Source organism: Aethalodelphis obliquidens, unplaced genomic scaffold, assembly GCF_003676395.1.
Source record: "Aethalodelphis obliquidens isolate GAN/ISIS:26980383/991018 unplaced genomic scaffold, ASM367639v1 scaffold86, whole genome shotgun sequence".
In the NCBI taxonomy this organism is placed as follows: Eukaryota; Metazoa; Chordata; class Mammalia; order Artiodactyla; family Delphinidae; genus Aethalodelphis; species Aethalodelphis obliquidens.
Genome location: NW_020838030.1, coordinates 3,259,312 through 3,277,638, shown reverse-complemented (window position 1 = coordinate 3,277,638; position 18,327 = coordinate 3,259,312). Strand labels below are relative to the sequence as shown.

The window sequence follows — 18,327 nt, the reverse complement described above, 5'->3', positions numbered from 1 at the left end:
CACACACACACACACACACACACACACACACACACACACACACACAGAGAGAGGAATACTACTCGGCCATGAAAAAGAATGAAATGTTGCCATTTGCAACAGTGTGGATGGACCTGGAGGGTATAATGCTAAGTGAAATAAGCCAGAAAGAGAAAGACAAATACTGTATAATATCACTTATATGTGTAATCTAAAAAAATACAACTATCTAGTGAATATAACCAAAAAGAAGCAGACTCACAGATGTAGAGAATAAACTAGTGGTTACCAGTGGGAAGGGGGAGGGGTGAAATAGGGGGAGGGGAATAAGAGGTACAAACAATTAGTTATAAAATATGCTATAAGGATATACTGTACAACACAGGGAATACAGGCAATGTTTATAATAACTACAAATGGACTATAGCCTTTAAAAAGTGTGAATCACTATACTGTACACCTGTAACTTACATAATGTTGTACATCGACTATAGCTCATTTAAAAAAAAAAAAAGATCTGGGCTTCCCTGGTGGCGCAGTGGTTGAGAGTCTGCCTGCCGATGCAGGGGACACGGGTTCGTGCCCCGGTCCGGGAGGATCCCACATGCCGCGGAGCGGCTGGGCCCGTGAGCCATGGCCGCTGAGCCTGCGCGTCCGGAGCCTGTGCTCCGCAACGGGAGAGGCCACAACAGTGAGAGGCCCGCGTCCCGCAAAACAAAAACAAAAACAAAAAGATCTGAGTGTCTGTGGACTAGGCTGGCAGCAACAGTGGCAGTGGGATGAGGTCAGATTTGGAATTTATTAGCGGCAGGTCCAACAGAATTTGCTGGCAAACAGTTTGTGAGAGAAACAGAGTCAAGAGTGACTCTAAGCTTTTTGGCCTCCATGTAAGATTTGCAAAAACATATATTTGGGCATGACTACTACTCACACTCAAAACAGGTTTGGAATCCAGAGTCAAGGAGACCTCTCAGCTATAAAGGGTCATCAACAGGGAACTATAAACCTACAGTTTCTACGGCTCCACAACACCAAACCCACAAAAGAAATCCACTGCAATACTAGTCACTTACAAAATGTTAAGCTACTATACTTCTACTTATTCCCACTCTACTGTTTGTAGAGATTCATGTACATTTATGAGAAATTCATTTATTCTCATAAATCACTAACAACATATTCTTTAATTCTCACTGTCCTCTTAACCTCTCTGTGCAGTAAAGACTGCTAACCGCCTGCTTGATGAAACTCCCCTCGCAGCCTCTGCGATGCTCTCCTGCGGTACCCGTGCCTTCCCAAGTCCTTCCCTCATCCCACTTCCTCACTTGACACACCCGAAGCTGATCTCTTCCAAAGATCTATCCTCGTCTGTTTCTTCCTGTCTCCACAGTCTTTCACTCAGCAGTTGTAATCACTTCGCGCAACAACCCCTTCAAAGGGGAGGGCACACAAATTGTACATCTCTAGCCTGACTCTCTTTGGGCCACAGTTTCCTACTTCACACTGCATCCTTGACACGTCTTAGTACCCTGCAGCCTCTCAAATTCACAAAGTCCTAAACTGAGCGTCTAATCTTCACTTTTCTCTTTGGCTAAAGCCAGGGGAGTGGGATTCTGAGTGACAGGCACCATATCTTGGGCTTCATTCAATGACTAACAAGGAGCAAAATGAGATCAGTGAATCTCCTGATAATCGTTCCTTCTCTTTCCTCTGAATTTACATAACATGTTATCTGTCTTCTTTTTATGGTTCATGTTACTTTTGACCTGACATAAAAGTAAAAAGTGACAGATCTATTTATATATCTATATAACGTGTACACACACACAGTTTTTCATTAATCCGATTGCTTTATATTCCCTGCTACACTATACCATCATTCAGGATCTACTGATTCACTTTCTGTAACTTCTGTCTAGTACCGGTATACAGACTTTGCACATAGAAGGGCCACAAATACTTAATTCGCTGTATCGCAAACAAATGTATAGAAGACAATGGAAAGTGACCGAACATCAAAGCCAACTCGAAATCTTTCTTAAAGTCACTTCCTTTAAAACTCTCTAAATATCGTTATCACTTTGGTTGTGTTTTCCTCATTCTGCAATTTGCAAAGGTTCCTTACAAAGGTTCCTTACAACCTTCCTAACACATTTCGTGAGAGCCTCAACTTCCTATCTTTAAGTCACAGGGAACAATCCATTTCTTCCACGTATAGACAGACAGACAAACAAACCAAACTCAAGAGCAGTATTTTGAAGGCAGACAGAATTTTAAACATCGAAACAGCTGCACTCTCCTCTTCTAAATCCCAAAGACAGTCTTAGAGGAACCGCTATTTCTAAATGTATCGCGCTCACTACGGCTCCTGGAAACTTCCTTACTGAAACTATCCCATCCGTTCTCCCCTTGCTACTAAAAGCGAGGCTACCAGCACGATCGGCACCGCCTGGCAACTTGTCAGAAATGCAAATTAATGGGCACTCCCCAGACCCGCTGCACCAGAACCGCTCTTCAGGTAAACACTGGAGAAGGACAATTCTACCCCATCTATCCCGCTAGTGGAGTTACATTTTGAAACCACACTTCAACGTGTCATATGCCTCATAAAAAACCTTCAATGGCCACAGGATAAAGTCCAAACACCTCAGCAAAAAGTGAAGTATCTTCATAATTTAATTGCAACAATCTTCCCATTAAATCAATAGACACATGTTGACGCGCTGCTACACACCAGGCACGTTGGCAGGTAGCAAGGATGCAACCGAGGTCCCTGCTCCCACACAGCTTACCTTCCAGTGGGGATAACTGCTCTCAGGACTCAATTCCCACCAATCCCATCACCTGTGTGTTCTAGTCAGACGACCTTACCCAGCCTTCTCCAAACACACCCATGCACTGTATCGACTTCATGCCAGGTTCACGCAGTTTCCTCTACCTAGAATTTCTTCCCCACTTGGTCGCTTCCACCGACCCCACACCGTGTCCTTGACTCAGTACCAATCAGGCTGAAACAATCCCTCCTTTCTCTGGGCTTCCAACTATCCTCTAACACAGCAAGGGCATCATCCCTAAATTGTGATTTGTATTTAAACATCTCTTTCTCCTTCACGGGGCAGTGTGCACCTCAAGGGCAGGACCAAAGATGATCCATCTTTGTAGCCATGGCACCTAGAACATGGCTTGGAATAAACAGGCATTTAATTAAATGTTTTCTAAAAAGCAAATGAGAGACAGAATGTTCTTTGTTCAAAATGCTTTGGAAATCCTTACTATGACTTTCCTTTTGAATGGCATTCATTTAACTGATGGAAAATGTCCTTTGAAGGCACAATTAGAATTTTAAGAAACACCTAATCATTTAAATATAAGTGGTGTAAAAATTTCTTTAATCAAATATAACTATACATATTTATAAGTGGTGTGAATGAAAGGGGTGGCTAAGACAGGTAATACAATTGCAGTTACAAAACAGAGCTCACATATGAATAAAATCGATTATTTTGGTGCATTTTATAAACTCTTTCCCAAGGCAACTCAAAAATGTCTTAAACAGTGACAGTATCACTGTAATATTTTTTTACTCTAGAGTAATGTTTAGAATAACATTCTTTTGAATATATCAATTCTGGCATGCATCTTTAAACCCAAATAGGAAAACAGGATCCCTCTTCCAGCAGGTAAGTCTGTTAAGACGAGTTTTCAGGAAAGAACTATGTGCAAAAGCGAGAGCCTGTTTCTAAAACAGATCAAGTAAAAGTGTTCAGATTAGAGAAAGGCTACCTGACACCCCTCCTATCGCCCTTCCTCCTTCTGTCCACAACTTGGCATCTGAGGCACCCGCATGTAACCCCTAGGTTCCCTGGGAGACACTCAGGAGCCAAAGGAACAATGGAAAGAAAACTGAAGTATAGGCTGGAAAACTTCTGTCCTTCTCCCCAGTATGATAACCTTAGGAAAGTAATTCTACTGTTTGGGTCTCAGTTTCTTTATATGAAAATAAGGAAAGCCTGGGTTCCTTCCCATTTAAAATGCTATCATTTTCAAATATCCTCAACTCCGTTAACAGAGAACATGTTAATTTACCTGAATCCCATGGTCCCTTTCAGGATGCAGACACATGGTTAGTACCTGGATCTGATTTCATCAAGTGACCCATCGTTAAAACTGTCCAACATTCATACCCCAAATATGTGTATTCATTTAAAAAGTACATATAAGTAATGTCATCAATATCTATATTTCATATTAGCAAAGCTCACTTTTTTAGACAAAAATAAATATAAATAAAACTTACTGTCCCTGGAGCCCCCTGATGGACAGACCGTCATGGATATTAATGAGCCCCTGCCCTTCGCGGAGGAGAGAGAATAATCGTGGCAAGAGCCCCTGTCCTTAAGATTACAATCTGGCCTCAAGCACAAATAGTGTTTCTATGAAGTAATGAGACATTCACATGAACATATCAAACTTTTTTTTTTTAAGAAAACCATTGCAATACCATTTTGCCAGGTCAATAAGAATATGTAAAAAAAAAAATTTTAAGTGGTAACTGAGGTGATGGATGTATTAATTAACTTAAGTGTGGTCATCATTTCACAAAGTATACAGATATCAAATCATCACGCTGTACACTTTAAATATATACATTTTGGCCAATTATACCTCATGCTGGGAAAAAAAATACCGTTGAGTCTCCTCTCCTGCTCCCCCCAAAAAGAAAATGTGGAAGTAAAGAGAACATTTTACCCTGGTGTAAAGCTGTGCTGCTCAAATTTGAGCACACACAGGACTCACTCAGGGAAGTGGTCATGACGCAGTCTCTCCATCAGTAGCCCTGCTATGAAGGCCATGATGCTGCATTTCTAATAAGCTCCCAGGTGACACCATGGACCACGCTGGAGGTGCAAAGAGATAGAGAATATATTCTACACAGTAACAAGCTTCCCAAACAGATGCATTCTGAAAATATATAATCTAAAAATGCACTTTTTTTTTTTTTTTAAACTTCAACTGGGAAAATTCTATGCAGCCAGACCCTGGCTCAGAGCCCAGCATCCCAGCCACACTCCTTTTAAAAATAGGTTTTCAAAATGCCTAGCATTTTTTTAAAAAAGAATAGGATATTTGCCTAATATTCTGGCAAAGTTCTTGATACTCACCAATCCAACTACTTTTAAAAAATTTTTTAAACATATTTATTTATTTATTTGGCTACGATGGGTCTGAGTTGCAGCATGCATGTGTGATCTAGTTCCCTGACCAGGGATTGAACCTGGGCCCCCTGCATTGGGAACGTGGAGTCTTAACCACTGGACCACCTGGGAAGTCCCTATTATTTTTTTTATTAACTTCATCCTTCTTTCCATTTCCACTTCCTGCTCTACCATGGCATTAAACTGTGTCGCAAAATTGCCAAATCCCTGTTCTTGTTTGCCACGTATATGAAACCCCTTTTGCCATTTGCATATCTCCTGCAAAGCAGAGAAAGATTTCTTTCCTGGAAAGTTTTCTAAATTCTTTCATTTATTTATTTCTATTTCAACTTTACTGAGGTATAAGTGACATATAAAATTGTAAGATATTTAAAGTGTACACAGTGGTGATTTGATATACATGTACATGGTGAAAGGATCCCCCATGCAGCTAATTAACACATCCATCACCTCACATATCTTTTTTTTTTAATGAGGAAATTTAAGTTCTACTCTCTTAGCAAATTTCAATTATACAATACAGAGTTAGCAACTACAGTCACCACGCTTCACATCAGATGTTCAGACCTTATTCATCCTATAGCTGAAAGCTGGAACCTTTTTACCAACCTCTCCCTATTACTCTAAATTCTTTAAGATTCCCAGTGGCACACAGTACCATGCAGCAGAGTTACGGAATCAGGAAACCAACAAGAACTTTTGTACTTTCTCAAAGTTTGTAATTGCTTCAAATTGTCATCCCATGGAAAGGTCCTCTTTGCTGAGCAAAAATGCTATAAAACTAGAATTCAAGTTAGAAGGTCAACTTCAAAGGAATTTAGGATGCAAAGATCTTTCAGGCATCCAGGCAGTAACTTGATTTTCTAAGACTGTATTCTCAGCATTAAAATAGCTCAAGAAGGGACTTCCCTGGTGGCGCAGTGGTTAAGAATCCACCTGCCAATGCTGGGGACACGGGTTCAAGCCCTGGTCCGGGAAGATCCCACATGCCGCGGAGCAACTAAGCCCGTGCACCATAACTACTGAGCCTGCGCTCTAGAGCCCTTGAGTCACAACTACTGAGCCCTCAGGCCACAACTACTGAAGCCCACACACCTAGAGCCCAGGCTCCGCAGCAGAGAAGCCACCACGGTGAGAAGCCCGTGCACCACAACGAACAGTAGCCCCCACTCGCCACAACTAGAGAAAGCCCATATGCAACAGTAAAGACATAGCACAGCCAAAAAAAAAAAAAAAGAGAGAACGGGATTTCAAAAAAGATAAAATAGCTCAAGAAGAAAACATATGCTTCTACTTAGTGTTTTTTTTCTTCTTGTTGTAAATTTTACTGTCCTGTTATTTTCTTATTTTAAAAAACATCTTCATTCTCATTCAATATCCTGGCAAATTTTTCATATTTCCCCATGAATTTTCCAGCACAGCTGTGGATTTCCAAGTCAAAGTTTGTACAAACATCACCTGTCAAACTTTCGCAAGGAAGTGTCATCTGCATCCTGACCTCTATCATCGCTCCCTTGCTGAGGCTGTGCTAAATTTCTTGGCAGAGCAAGACCCTTGCAAACAGCCTCCTGCAGCCCCTTCCTTTTACGGGTGAGACCACAGAGAAGCAAACAGGTTCAAAGCCACACTGCTATGGAAACCAAGTCCCCTAGCATCTTCATTTGTGCACTTTCTAATAATCCACAGACCTGCACAGACAGCCAATTATGAGAAATAAAAGCTATTTATAAACATTTACTGAAAAAGTTACCGATAAAAAATTCTATAAAAGGAATAAAAAGAGAATGCAGAGTGCTTTATCTTAATGGAAAAAGAAAGGGCAGGGGCTTCCCTGGTGGCACAGTGGTTGAGAGTCCGCCTGCCAATGCAGAGGACACGGGTTCGTGCCCAGGTCTGGGAAGATCCCACATGCCGTGGAGCAGCTGGGCTCGTGAGCCACAGCCGCTGAGCCTGCGCGTCCAGAGCCTGTGCTCCGCAACGGGAGAGGCCACAACAGTGAGAGGCCCGTGTACCGCAAAAAAAAAAGAAAGGGTAAATATCATAGTGAATTCTCAGGCCACTACTCCTAGAACTGAATTTATAACAGCAAGTACTCTCTCATCTATTCTACCAGGCCAGGTTTCACAGCAAATCTCCACTATTCAGTAGAGGGAGGAAATCCTTTCTTTCTTTCTTTTCTTTCTTTTCTCTTTTTCTTTCTTTCTTTCTTTCTTTTCTTTCTTTCTTTTCTTTCTTTCTCTCTCTCTTTCCTTCCTTCCTTTTCTTTCTTCCTTTCTTTCTTTAACATGAAAACTGTTTTATTATTCCTGAATGATTTCGAAAAAGTAACAGTTTCTTATTCATTTTGTGTGGCAAACATAGTATCAATTCCAAATGCTGAAAAAAAGCTAACTGAACGACAGCAAACAATGACAAAATTGTAGACCAATCTTACTTATGCCAACAATCTTGAAGAGTCTTCATAAAATAATAGTATTGATAAATGCAAATAAATAATGCACAGAAAGAACAGTGCAGGCATGCCTTGAAGATAATGCAGGTTTGGTTACAGACCGCCATAATAAAGGGAATGTTGCGATAAAGTGAGTCACACAGTATTTTTGATGTCCCAGTGCACATAAAAGTTACATTTACACTATATTGCAGTGTACTAAGTGTGCAATAGCATTATGCCTAAAATATCAGTGTACATACCTCAATTAAAAATACTTTATTGCTAAAATTACTAAGCATCATCAAAGCGTTCAGCAAATCATAATTTTTTTCTTTTTTTTTTTTGCGGTACGCGGGCCTCTCACTGCTGTGGCCTCTCCCGCTGTGGAGCACAGGCTCCGGACGCACGGGCTCAGCGGCCATGGCTCACGGGCCCAGCCGCTCTGCGGCGTGTGGGATCCTCCCGGACCGGGGCACGAACCCATGTCCCCCACATCGGCAGGTGGACTCTCAACCACTGCGCCACCAGGGAAGCCCCATAATTTTTTTTTGGCTGGTGGAGGCTCTTGCCTCAAAGTTGATTCTGCTGACTGATCAGGGTGGAGGTTTTGACAATGCTGTTTGATAGCATTTTACCAGAGTAGAGAAATCCTTCTTTATTGAGTACCATTGACCCAAGCAGGAAAAAAATAAATAAATAAAAGTCAACACAGGATCATTATAAGTCAAAGAATTAAAGCTTAATTTTTCAGAAGAATTTATCACATGCAATTAACTTTTTAAAATATGAACAAAGACCAATAAACTTTAGCCAGGATATTCATGGATTGTTTCATTACATACTTTTACTTTATACTGGAGGTAATTAAAAGAGGCATCCCAGATGGAAGACAGTCCATGTAACTCCATGAGGACAAGGTTTGGGGGTGTTTGCTGCTGTGTCCCAGTACCCGAAAGAGTGACAAGCACAGGACGGATGCTCAACACATATTTGTTGAATTAATGACTCAAAAGAGAAAAGGGAAAGAAGAGAAGAAAGTTGCAGCACATGGACACACACGCTGAGCAAACTACGATGGCTGTTGACGGGGAATGGATGGAGAATGAGGATTAAGTGTGATAAACAGATTGACCAAAGCTGAGCTCTGTGTGGATCAATGACAGATAACAAGCCATGAGTTGAGGTGCAGCCAAGGCAAAGAGAAAAGCCCTGGGCGGGGACAGGCCTGAGAAAACCAAGCTGAGCACCAACACCTGCCTTCAGGCTCCCGGTTCCTGCTTACTGACCAATATGAATTAGTAAGTCACTCGACAGGGAGTTCAATTCCAAATAATAATTATTAGTTTGGAAAGAAGGAATCTTGGAATCCCATTCACCTATATCCCACTTAAAAAAAAAAAAAGTGCACATTTTCAAGTTCACGTGAATTAACCTCAGGTGGAAAACAAACAACACTGCAGCCGGCTCCCAGGAGCAACGCCGCGCTGCCTCCTGAGCCAGCTGTCACTAAGTTAACGACACAAACTGGGCCACTGAAGAGGTAAACATCATATTCTCTACCCATACTGTATTATCACCTTCCTAATATTGTATTATCACAATATTCCCTCCATCGCCTGTCCTAATCCCCAAAGAGACAACGCCGTATGCATGAACTCAGCTTGTACATTACTTGTTCTAACTGCCTTCAAGGCTATTCTGTTACCATGAACAATGGTAATAGACAATGGTAACAATGGCCAACTTTCCAAAGTTAAGGGCTTGAAAATTGTCAACAAATTTGTTCCTAATTTTTAAATGCCCTGAATTAGAACAGCACTGTATACTTTTTTAAAGCACTTTCACAAGATCAACTCATGGGAAGCAGAGCAGGTGTTAGTCCCACTAAGAAAAAGGGAATACAAAAAAGATTAAATAAATAACACAGTTATTGCCAGAGCAAGAAGTGAAACAGGCCTCTGAAACATATTTAGTTCAAAACTCCATCATTAGTTCAACGTTTTTCTACTTCAACAAGCAGCCTCGCAATCACTGACAAAAGCTGAGAGTCCAGAGGGGTTTGGAAAGGGAAGGAAGCCCATACAAGCCTTCCAAGCAGAACTCCACGTGATAACATACACTGTTGAGAGCCTCCACAGACCAGGTGCTGTTCTACATGCCGAGGCTTGGCGGTGAACAAAGTCCCAGCCCTTGAGGAGCTAGCATTCCTGTGAGGGACAGAGACAGTGCACAAGTACATAAGATAATATCAGGAAGAAATAAGTCCTCTAAAAAGAAATGCAGGATTCGCTTACTTGCGGAATCTAAAAAAGGCAAACTCATAAAAACAGAAAGGAAAATAGTGGTTACCAGGGGTTGGGATGGGGGGATAGGAGAGATGGTGTTTCGGGATGCAAACTTGCAATGAGTAGACAGTAAGTCCTAGAGATCTAATGTACAGTATGGTGAATACAGACAATACTGTATCATAATACAATATTGCTAAGAGTCTAGATCTTAATTAATCCCATCTCGAAAAAAGAAATGGTATTTATGTGATGTGATAGAGGTGCCGTCACTACAATGGCCATCATATCACAATATATAAATGTATCAAACGTGTTGTATACTTTAAATTTACACAATGTTATATGTCAAATATGTTTCAATTTAAAAAAAGAAAAAAGTATATTTACACAAAACTACAAATATACTACCCCTGGGAACATTCTAACACCATCGAACTGTACACTTTAAATTGGTCGATTGTGTGGTACATCAATCTAAGTATCTCAATAAAGCTGTCTTTAAAAATGCAGAGTAGGGCTTCCCTGGTGGCACAGTGGTTGAGAGTCCGAGGGGACACGGGTTCGTGCCCCGGTCCAGGAAGATCCCACATGCCGCGGAGTGGCTGGGTCCGTGAGCCACGGCCGCTGGGCCTGCACGTCAGGAGCCTGTGCTCCACAACGGGAGAGGCCACAACAGTTAGAGGAAAAAAAAACAAAAAACAAATGCAGAGTAAAGGAATAGCGAACAAGGGGTCGGGTATAAAACGACACAGTTTTGTGCTAGCTGAGCACCTAGCCAAGTTCACTTGGCAGGCTGATTACACGTCCCCCTCTTGGCTTCCAGAATGCCAGCAGCCAGACTTCTAAACTCTGCGAAGCTCTGAGACATCACCAGCCCAAGATGAAAGACCCACTATATTGAGACTGCAGGTTCTCCTAACAGACAGGCGGCCCCCAGAGGTCCCTCTACAGTGGGGCTCAGAGTACAAGCCGCCACTCCCCACCTTTTATTCAACTCTGTGATTTCTTCTCTGACCTTAACCAGGAGTGGACATGCAGATACTTCTTTTAGGAAAGCCACTAAAATGGAAGATAGAGGCCAATCCAAACCCCAAAAGCGTCCCAAGGACACAAAGACTATGCAAGAAGAAGGAAAAGTTTTCAAAATACTCTATCAATTGCCCGAGAGATATAGCAGCCCTGAAAGAGGGTGTGATTTTTCAAAAGAGCTCTAGCAACTAAAAACATGATAGCAGAAGTTTTAAAAATAATAGAAGAATTGGAAAATAAAGTTGAGAAACGTCTTCCAGAAAGTAAAATAAAAAGTTAAGAAGGAAAAAAGGGAGAACAGAGTGGAAAAATGAGAAGGCCAGTCCAGGAAGCCCAACATCTGAAAAATAAAACTGCCAGAAGGAGAAAAGAAGAAAAACAAAAAACAGAGATAAGAAGAATTACCAATGAAATTTCCCCAGGAATGAGTTTCCAGATACAAGGGGATCAAAAGATAACTACAGCTAAAATTGACACGCGTTTTTACCTACGTGAGACACCTCCAATATTATGGATCAAAAGATAACTACAGCTAAAATTGGATCAAAAGATAACTACAGCTAAAATTGACACGCGTTTTTACCTACGTGAGACACGTTTCTGGCAGAATTAGTGTCATACCACATGTATAGTTTTACTGTTAAATATTTAGGTTGTTTTCTATATCATGTGATACCACCATAAGCATCACTGTGTAAGCCTCGGATTATTTTCTTAGGATAAATTCCTAAAAGCAGAACTACTGAATTAATAAATATGAACAGTCTGCTAATCTGTACTCCCATCAGTGACTATGCATAAGATTTGTTAGAATCCAAAAAAAAAAGGAGACTGCAAATTTTTTTAGTGCTATAACGAGTAGAGTATATGTGAATACACAGGCAGTCATTTTTTAAAATTTCGCTTAATGTTGAAGCCATATTGTTGACAATTTAATTCAACAATTCTATGGGCTTGCTTCAATGAAAGCCACTAGTCTCAGATGGTAGTCCTCAAGAACAGAGGCTCCTTAAAGATTCACATCAAATAAATGGCTCAGACCCACAGCTAAATCCTTAATATCATGGCATTTTTCACTCCAAAGATACATAGTATTAATTCTAATCTAAGCGCTAATTATCTTTCAGCAGGAATTCTGTTCCCGCTGGCAACTCTCCTTTCCTTTTAAACCGGCTTTTGCTTAGCTTTGATCCTCAACATCTCATCCTGATCTGGTTGAAGGGAATAAGAGAGTCCATTATGATGTTCTCCCTACTTGTTTATGTTGGAAATTTTTCATGACAAAAAATTTTAAGTGTATTCATTAAAAAAAAAAAAATCACAGCAAAGGGATGTTCCTAAGAAATGCCATCTTATTTTTAAGTATTCCCTACTATGACAACCATGTGCTATTTCCTACAGCAGTATGATAATCAAATATCCCAAAACACTACCAAATTTACACCTACTAAGAAAAATAATATTCAACTTAAAATTAAAATTTTATTTTGCTTAAAGTACGACACAAAAGATCAAGACGTCTGGGAGAGACGGCAGACTGACATGGTGTCAAGCCTGATGCAGGGCAGACTAGACCAAAACGTGGTTCCGGTAACATTCTAAGACTAATCCCAGAAGGGCAGCGGGGGGATAGTGGGAAGACGCCACAGACTTGGTGGATACCGTTTAGCCAATTTTATTTTCTCATCCGCAGCACTTGTACAAGCTCCTTAACAAAATTCTAAATAAAACTGGCACGGTGAACTCCAAATAGTCAATTTAATCATCTCCACCTCCACTGAAACAGCCCAGTGGAAAGGATACGCACTGTGGAATCTGTCAAGTCTGGTTTCTCACCCCGTCTCTCCCAACCTTTGCCAGGCGGAGACAATACTCTCCATCTCACTACTTTGCACGACATCGGACACTTCATAAGCTTTCAATAAGTATTTGTTGGATGAATGGATGGATGGGTGGGAAGTAAACGTGGAAATGCTCACACCATTATAGCAGGTATTCAGTAGAGGGCAGCAGCCCTCCTCCCCTCCCCAGGGCTCTGTCCCCTGCCTTGTCCTCATCTGCTGTGGTTTTCTCTCCTTCCGAGATGATCCATTCCCATGGAGTCGATTATTACTGTTATTATTATTACTAGAATACATTCCAAATTCATATGTCTAGAATTGACAATCTGATCTGACAGCAATAAAACTGTGTCATCTTTCCCCAGCATTAGGTCCCCTTCTAAAATTCTCTTTTTCTCAACCAATCAACCAAAACTAAGTACCTACTGTGAATTCTATACTGTGCTGGGCACAATGAAAAATTGAGAATATAAAATCCTACCTTCAAAATTATATACCTACTTGGAAATAATAAACTAAAACGTGTGAAACAATAAACTATAAATAGCAAAGTATTAATTCCACCCATTAAAAATTCATTTAACTGAAAATTCAGCTCTATGTGATAAAGATAGGAGCCAGGGAAAAGTTAAAAAAAAAGAAAGAAAACAAGAAAAAGAAAAGACCCCAGGAGAGCCAGGATAGAAGTAGTGATAACAGCATACATGCATTCTTGGACCCAGTAATTCATGTCTGGGAACTCACCATAAAGAAATAGCCCTAAAAAGGGGGGAAAGGCAAGAAGAAGCTGCCTGAATAAATGACATTCACTGCAGTATTATGTATAAAAGGGAAAAATTAGAAATAACTTTAAACTCCAACACTAAAGGAGCATCTGTTTTGGCCCATGCACTGGATGGCATATTATACAACCGTTAAAGTATGTGGGAACATTTCCTCACGTTAAAAAATGCTTACATTATATTAAGTGGAAAGGGGTATTAAAGAGTGCGTCCAGCATCTAACAGTGATCGTATGAAAGAAGAAAGCAGGCACAGAAAACTGATGAGAAGAAACAAAGCAGAAGAGACACGTGATGTTCTGGATGGTCGGATTATGAGTTTTTTCTTCCTACTTTTCTGAATTTATCAGACTTTCCACAATGAGCAGGTATTAGGTAGATAATAAAAACTTAATACGGGTTGAAACATTTTCAAAATATCCAATTCTCATGTACTCTGGTCAGAGAATTCTTGACTTGGAGCCCAGTGTATCTTTCTTCATTCATTCATGAGCTTGGCTCTGCTCTAGATACTGAGGTTACAGAGGTAAATACGTTACGTACTGTAGCAACATGTGGCAGAGCAGGGGTCGCCCATGAGAATGGTTTAATTGTTTTCAAAATCAGAAGGAAAAAATGTATAATATCAATATATTCATCTTTATACCAAAGCAGTTGTAAAATATATTTCTTAAAACATTTTCGATGAAGGCAGGCGCCTACAAGAGCAAACGTGCCTCAGGCTCATGAAAGTCAGACTGCGGCCCTGGGGACATTCAAGGTGAAGACTGACCGTGAAGGAGGAGCCAGCAACTCAGATGGGGAAGAAGAGTACTTCAAGCAGAGACAGCAGGTTGTGCAACGGTTTTCAAATGGGGTAACAGTATATATGGAAAATGTAATACCGTGACAAGGCCTGGTCTGAACCACATTTTAAAATAAAAACAAGCTGGAACATAATTAAGAATGATAAGGGGTTCAGAAATTTAACCAAGGAGGTAAAAGGTCTGTACACTGAAAACTGTAAGACATGGATAAAAGAAATTGGCAACACAAATAAATGGAAATATGTCTCCTATTCATGCACTGGAAGAATTAACATTATTAAAATGTCCACACTATCCAGAGCAATCCGTAGGTTCAAAGCCATCTCTACTAAAATTCCACTGGCATTTTTCACAGAAATAAAATAAACAATCCTAAAATGTATATGGAACCCTGAAGAGCCAAAGCAATCTTGAGAAAGAAGAACAAAGTTGGAGGCATCACACTTCCTCATTTCAAACTATATTATAAAACTAGAATAATGGGCTTCCCTGCTGGCGCAGTGGTTGAGAGTCCGCCTGCCGATACAGGGGACGCGGGTTCGTGCCCCGGTCCAGGAAGATCCCACATGCCGCGGAGCGGCTGGGCCCGTGAGCCATGGCCGCTGAGCCTGCGCGTCCGGAGCCTGTGCTCCGCAACGGGAGAGGCCACAACAGTGAGAGGCCCGTGTACAGCATTAAAAAAAAAACAAAAAAACTAGAATAATAAAGACAGTATAGTATTGGCATAAAAACAGACACAAGGACCAGTGGAACAGAATCGAGAACCCAGAAATAAACCCATGCAAATACAGTTCAGCTAATCTATTACAAGAGTGCCAAGGATACACAATGCAGAAGGGATAGTCTCTTCAATAACAATGCTGGGAAAACTAGATATCCACATTCAAAAGAATGAAACTGGACCCTTATACCATATACAAAAATCAACTCCAAATAGATTAAAGACTTAAATTAAGACCTGAAACCATAAAATTCCTAGAAGAAAACATAAAGGATAAGCTCCTTGACAGTGGTCTTGGCAATGATTTTTTTGGATATAACATGGAAAGGACATGCAACAAAAGCAAAAATAAACAACTGAGTCTACATCAAACTAAAAAGCTTCTGCAGAACAAAGGAAACAATCAACAAAATAAAAAGGCAACCCATGGAAGAGAAAAAAAAAGTCAAACTATGTATCTGATAAGGGGTTAATATGATGAGTTAATATCGGGGGTTAATATTATATAATTCCCTTTATATAAAGGGGTTAATATTTAGTATTATGATACTCAATACTCAACAGCCAAAAAAAACCCAAAAAACCACCACCAACAACAACGAAATTTAAAAATGGGCAAAGGAGGTGAATAGACATTTTTCCAAAGAAGACATATGAATGGTCAACAGGTATATAAAAAGTTGCTCAACTACACCTTTGTATCATCAGGGAAATGCAAATCAAAACCACAAAGAGATGTCACCTGTTAGGATGACTATTATCAAAAAGGTGAGATAACAAGTGTTGGCAAGGGTGTGGAGAAAAGGGAACACTTGCGCACTATTGATAGGAATGTAAATTGGTGCAGCTACTACAGAAAACAGTATGCAAGTTCCCCCCAAAATTAAAAATAGAACTACCATATGATCCAGCAATTCCGCTGCTGGGTATATACCCAAAGGAAATGATCAGTATCTCAAAGAGATAGCTACACTGCCATGTTCAATGCAGCATTATCCACAATAGCCAAGATATCGAAACAAACTAAGTGTCGGTAAACAGATACATGGATAAAGAAAATGTGATATATATGTGTGTGTATATATAATATATATGATATCAATGTGAAAAATGTAACATTTATATATTAATATACATTATATTTGTAGATATTACTGTGAGATATATAGTGAGAATATATGAATACATATTAATGTAAGAAAAGGAGATATTATATATTTATATAAATATATTTATGAATATTATTCAGTCACAAGAAAGAAGGAAATCCTGTCATTTGCAACAACATGAAGAAGCTGGAGGACCTTATGCTAACTGAAATAAGCCAGACAGGGAAAGATAAATACCATATGATCTCACTTACATGTGGAATCTGAAAAACAGAACCAATGAACAAACATAACAAGAGAAACAGAGTCATAGATACAGAGAACAAACAGGTGATTGCCGGCGAGGGCGGGGTAGGGAATGAGAGAAATAGGTGAGGGAGATTAAGAGGCACAAACTATGTATAAAATAAATAAGCTTTAAGGATATATTGTACAATGCAGGGAATATAGTCAATATTTTATAATAATTAAAAATGGAATATAACCTTAAAAAATTGTGAATCATTAATGTTGTACACCTGAACCTTATATAATATTATACATCAACTATACCTCAATCAAAAAAAAAGAGGTACAAACTTTCAATTACAAAATAAATGAGAAACAGGTATGAGTATACAGTCTGGGGAGCAGAGTCAATAAAAATGTGATATCTTTGTACGGTGACAGATGGTAACTAGACTTATCGTGGTGATCATGTTGTAATATATAGAAATATCAAACCACGATGTTGTGCCCCAGGAACTAACACGGTGTTATAGGTCAATTATACTTCAAAAACAAAGAAATAAACTCACAGAAAAAGAGAGTGCGTTTGTGATCACCAGAGGCAGGGGTGGGGTCAGGGTCGGAGGAATTGGAAGAAGCTGGTCAAAAGGTACAAACTTCCAATTATAAGATAAATAAGTACTAGGGATGTAATGTACAACATGAGGAATATAATTAACACTGCTGCATCTTATGTACGCAAGTTGTTAAAAGACTAAATCCTAAGAGTTCTCATCACAAGGAAAAAAAATTTTTCTTCTTTCCTTTTCTATCTACATGAGGTGATGGATGTTTACGCAACCTATGTGATAATCATTTCATTATGTATGTGAGTCAAATCTTCATGCCGTATACCTTAAACTTATACAGTGCTACATGTCAATTATATCTCAATAAAACCAGAAGAAAAATAAATAAGTAAATAATAGAAATTAAAAAGCTGAACACACAGAAACAAAAAACAGAAAAGTAGATGCCAGGGGTTGGGGGTTAGGGAATACGGAAATGTTGGTCAAAGGGTACAAATTTCAGTTATAAAGATGAATAAGTTCTGAGGATCTAATGCACAACATGGTGACTACAGTTAATAATACTGTATTATATACTAGAAATTTGCTAACAGTAGATCTTGAGTGTTCACTCCACCAAAAAAAAAAAAAACCAAAAACTGATAACAATGTGAGGTGATGGGTGTGTTCATTAACTTGATCGTGGTAATCATTTCACAATGTATACATATATCAAACCATGATGCTGTACACCTCAAGTAAATAAACAACTTTTAAAAACACTTTTCTGGCCGCGCAGCATGTGGGATCTTAGTTCCCTGACCAGGGATCAAACTCACGCCCCCTGCATTGGAAGTGTGGAGGCTTAACCACTGGACTGCCAGGGAAGTCCCGATACAACTTTTGTCAATCATACCTCAATAAAGCCGGGGGAAAAAAGAAAGGAAGCACATCATATATGAAATAAGTTAGAAACGAGGCATCTCAGATTAGAAAGAAAACTTAAAGGGAATGTGATAATTTTCTTCAAATATTGCAAGGATGGAAACGAACAATTCCAAGGATTAAATGTTCTAAGTAGCTGGGAGTAGAAATGTGTCCAAGGAGTGAAAGTTACAGCAATGTAGACTTCCACTCAATAATAAAACTGCCCTAACTCCTCTAAGTGTTTAACAACTGACATTGCAGTGAAGTAATAAACTCTTACATCCAAGCAGAGGATAGAGAGGCAAACATCAGGAACACTGCTAGGGTATCTCTGCATTAGAGGATATAAGAACAAGAGGATATAATCAAAGTCCTATCTATATAGAAAAGTCCTACGGTCCTAAATTAGCATCTGTTTGC

The 18,327-nt window shown here is 39.7% G+C and overlaps 1 protein-coding gene across 7 annotated transcripts in view; it reads right to left on the bottom strand.

Moving 5' to 3' along the window:
- VGLL4 (vestigial like family member 4) overlaps positions 1-18,327 on the bottom strand; it is a 163,154-nt gene that overhangs the window by 110,399 nt on the left and 34,428 nt on the right. Inside the window, exon 2 of one of the 7 annotated variants that reach the window (XM_027093776.1) lies at positions 4,729-4,877. The exons of 5 other annotated variants lie outside the window; for them this stretch is intronic. In XM_027093776.1, coding sequence (XP_026949577.1) covers positions 4,729-4,792 — 64 coding nt within the window. In that variant the 5' untranslated portion in view covers positions 4,793-4,877. The remainder of the gene's footprint in view (positions 1-4,728; positions 4,878-18,327) is intronic. One more of the 7 variants, XM_027093777.1, reaches the window with a different exon arrangement.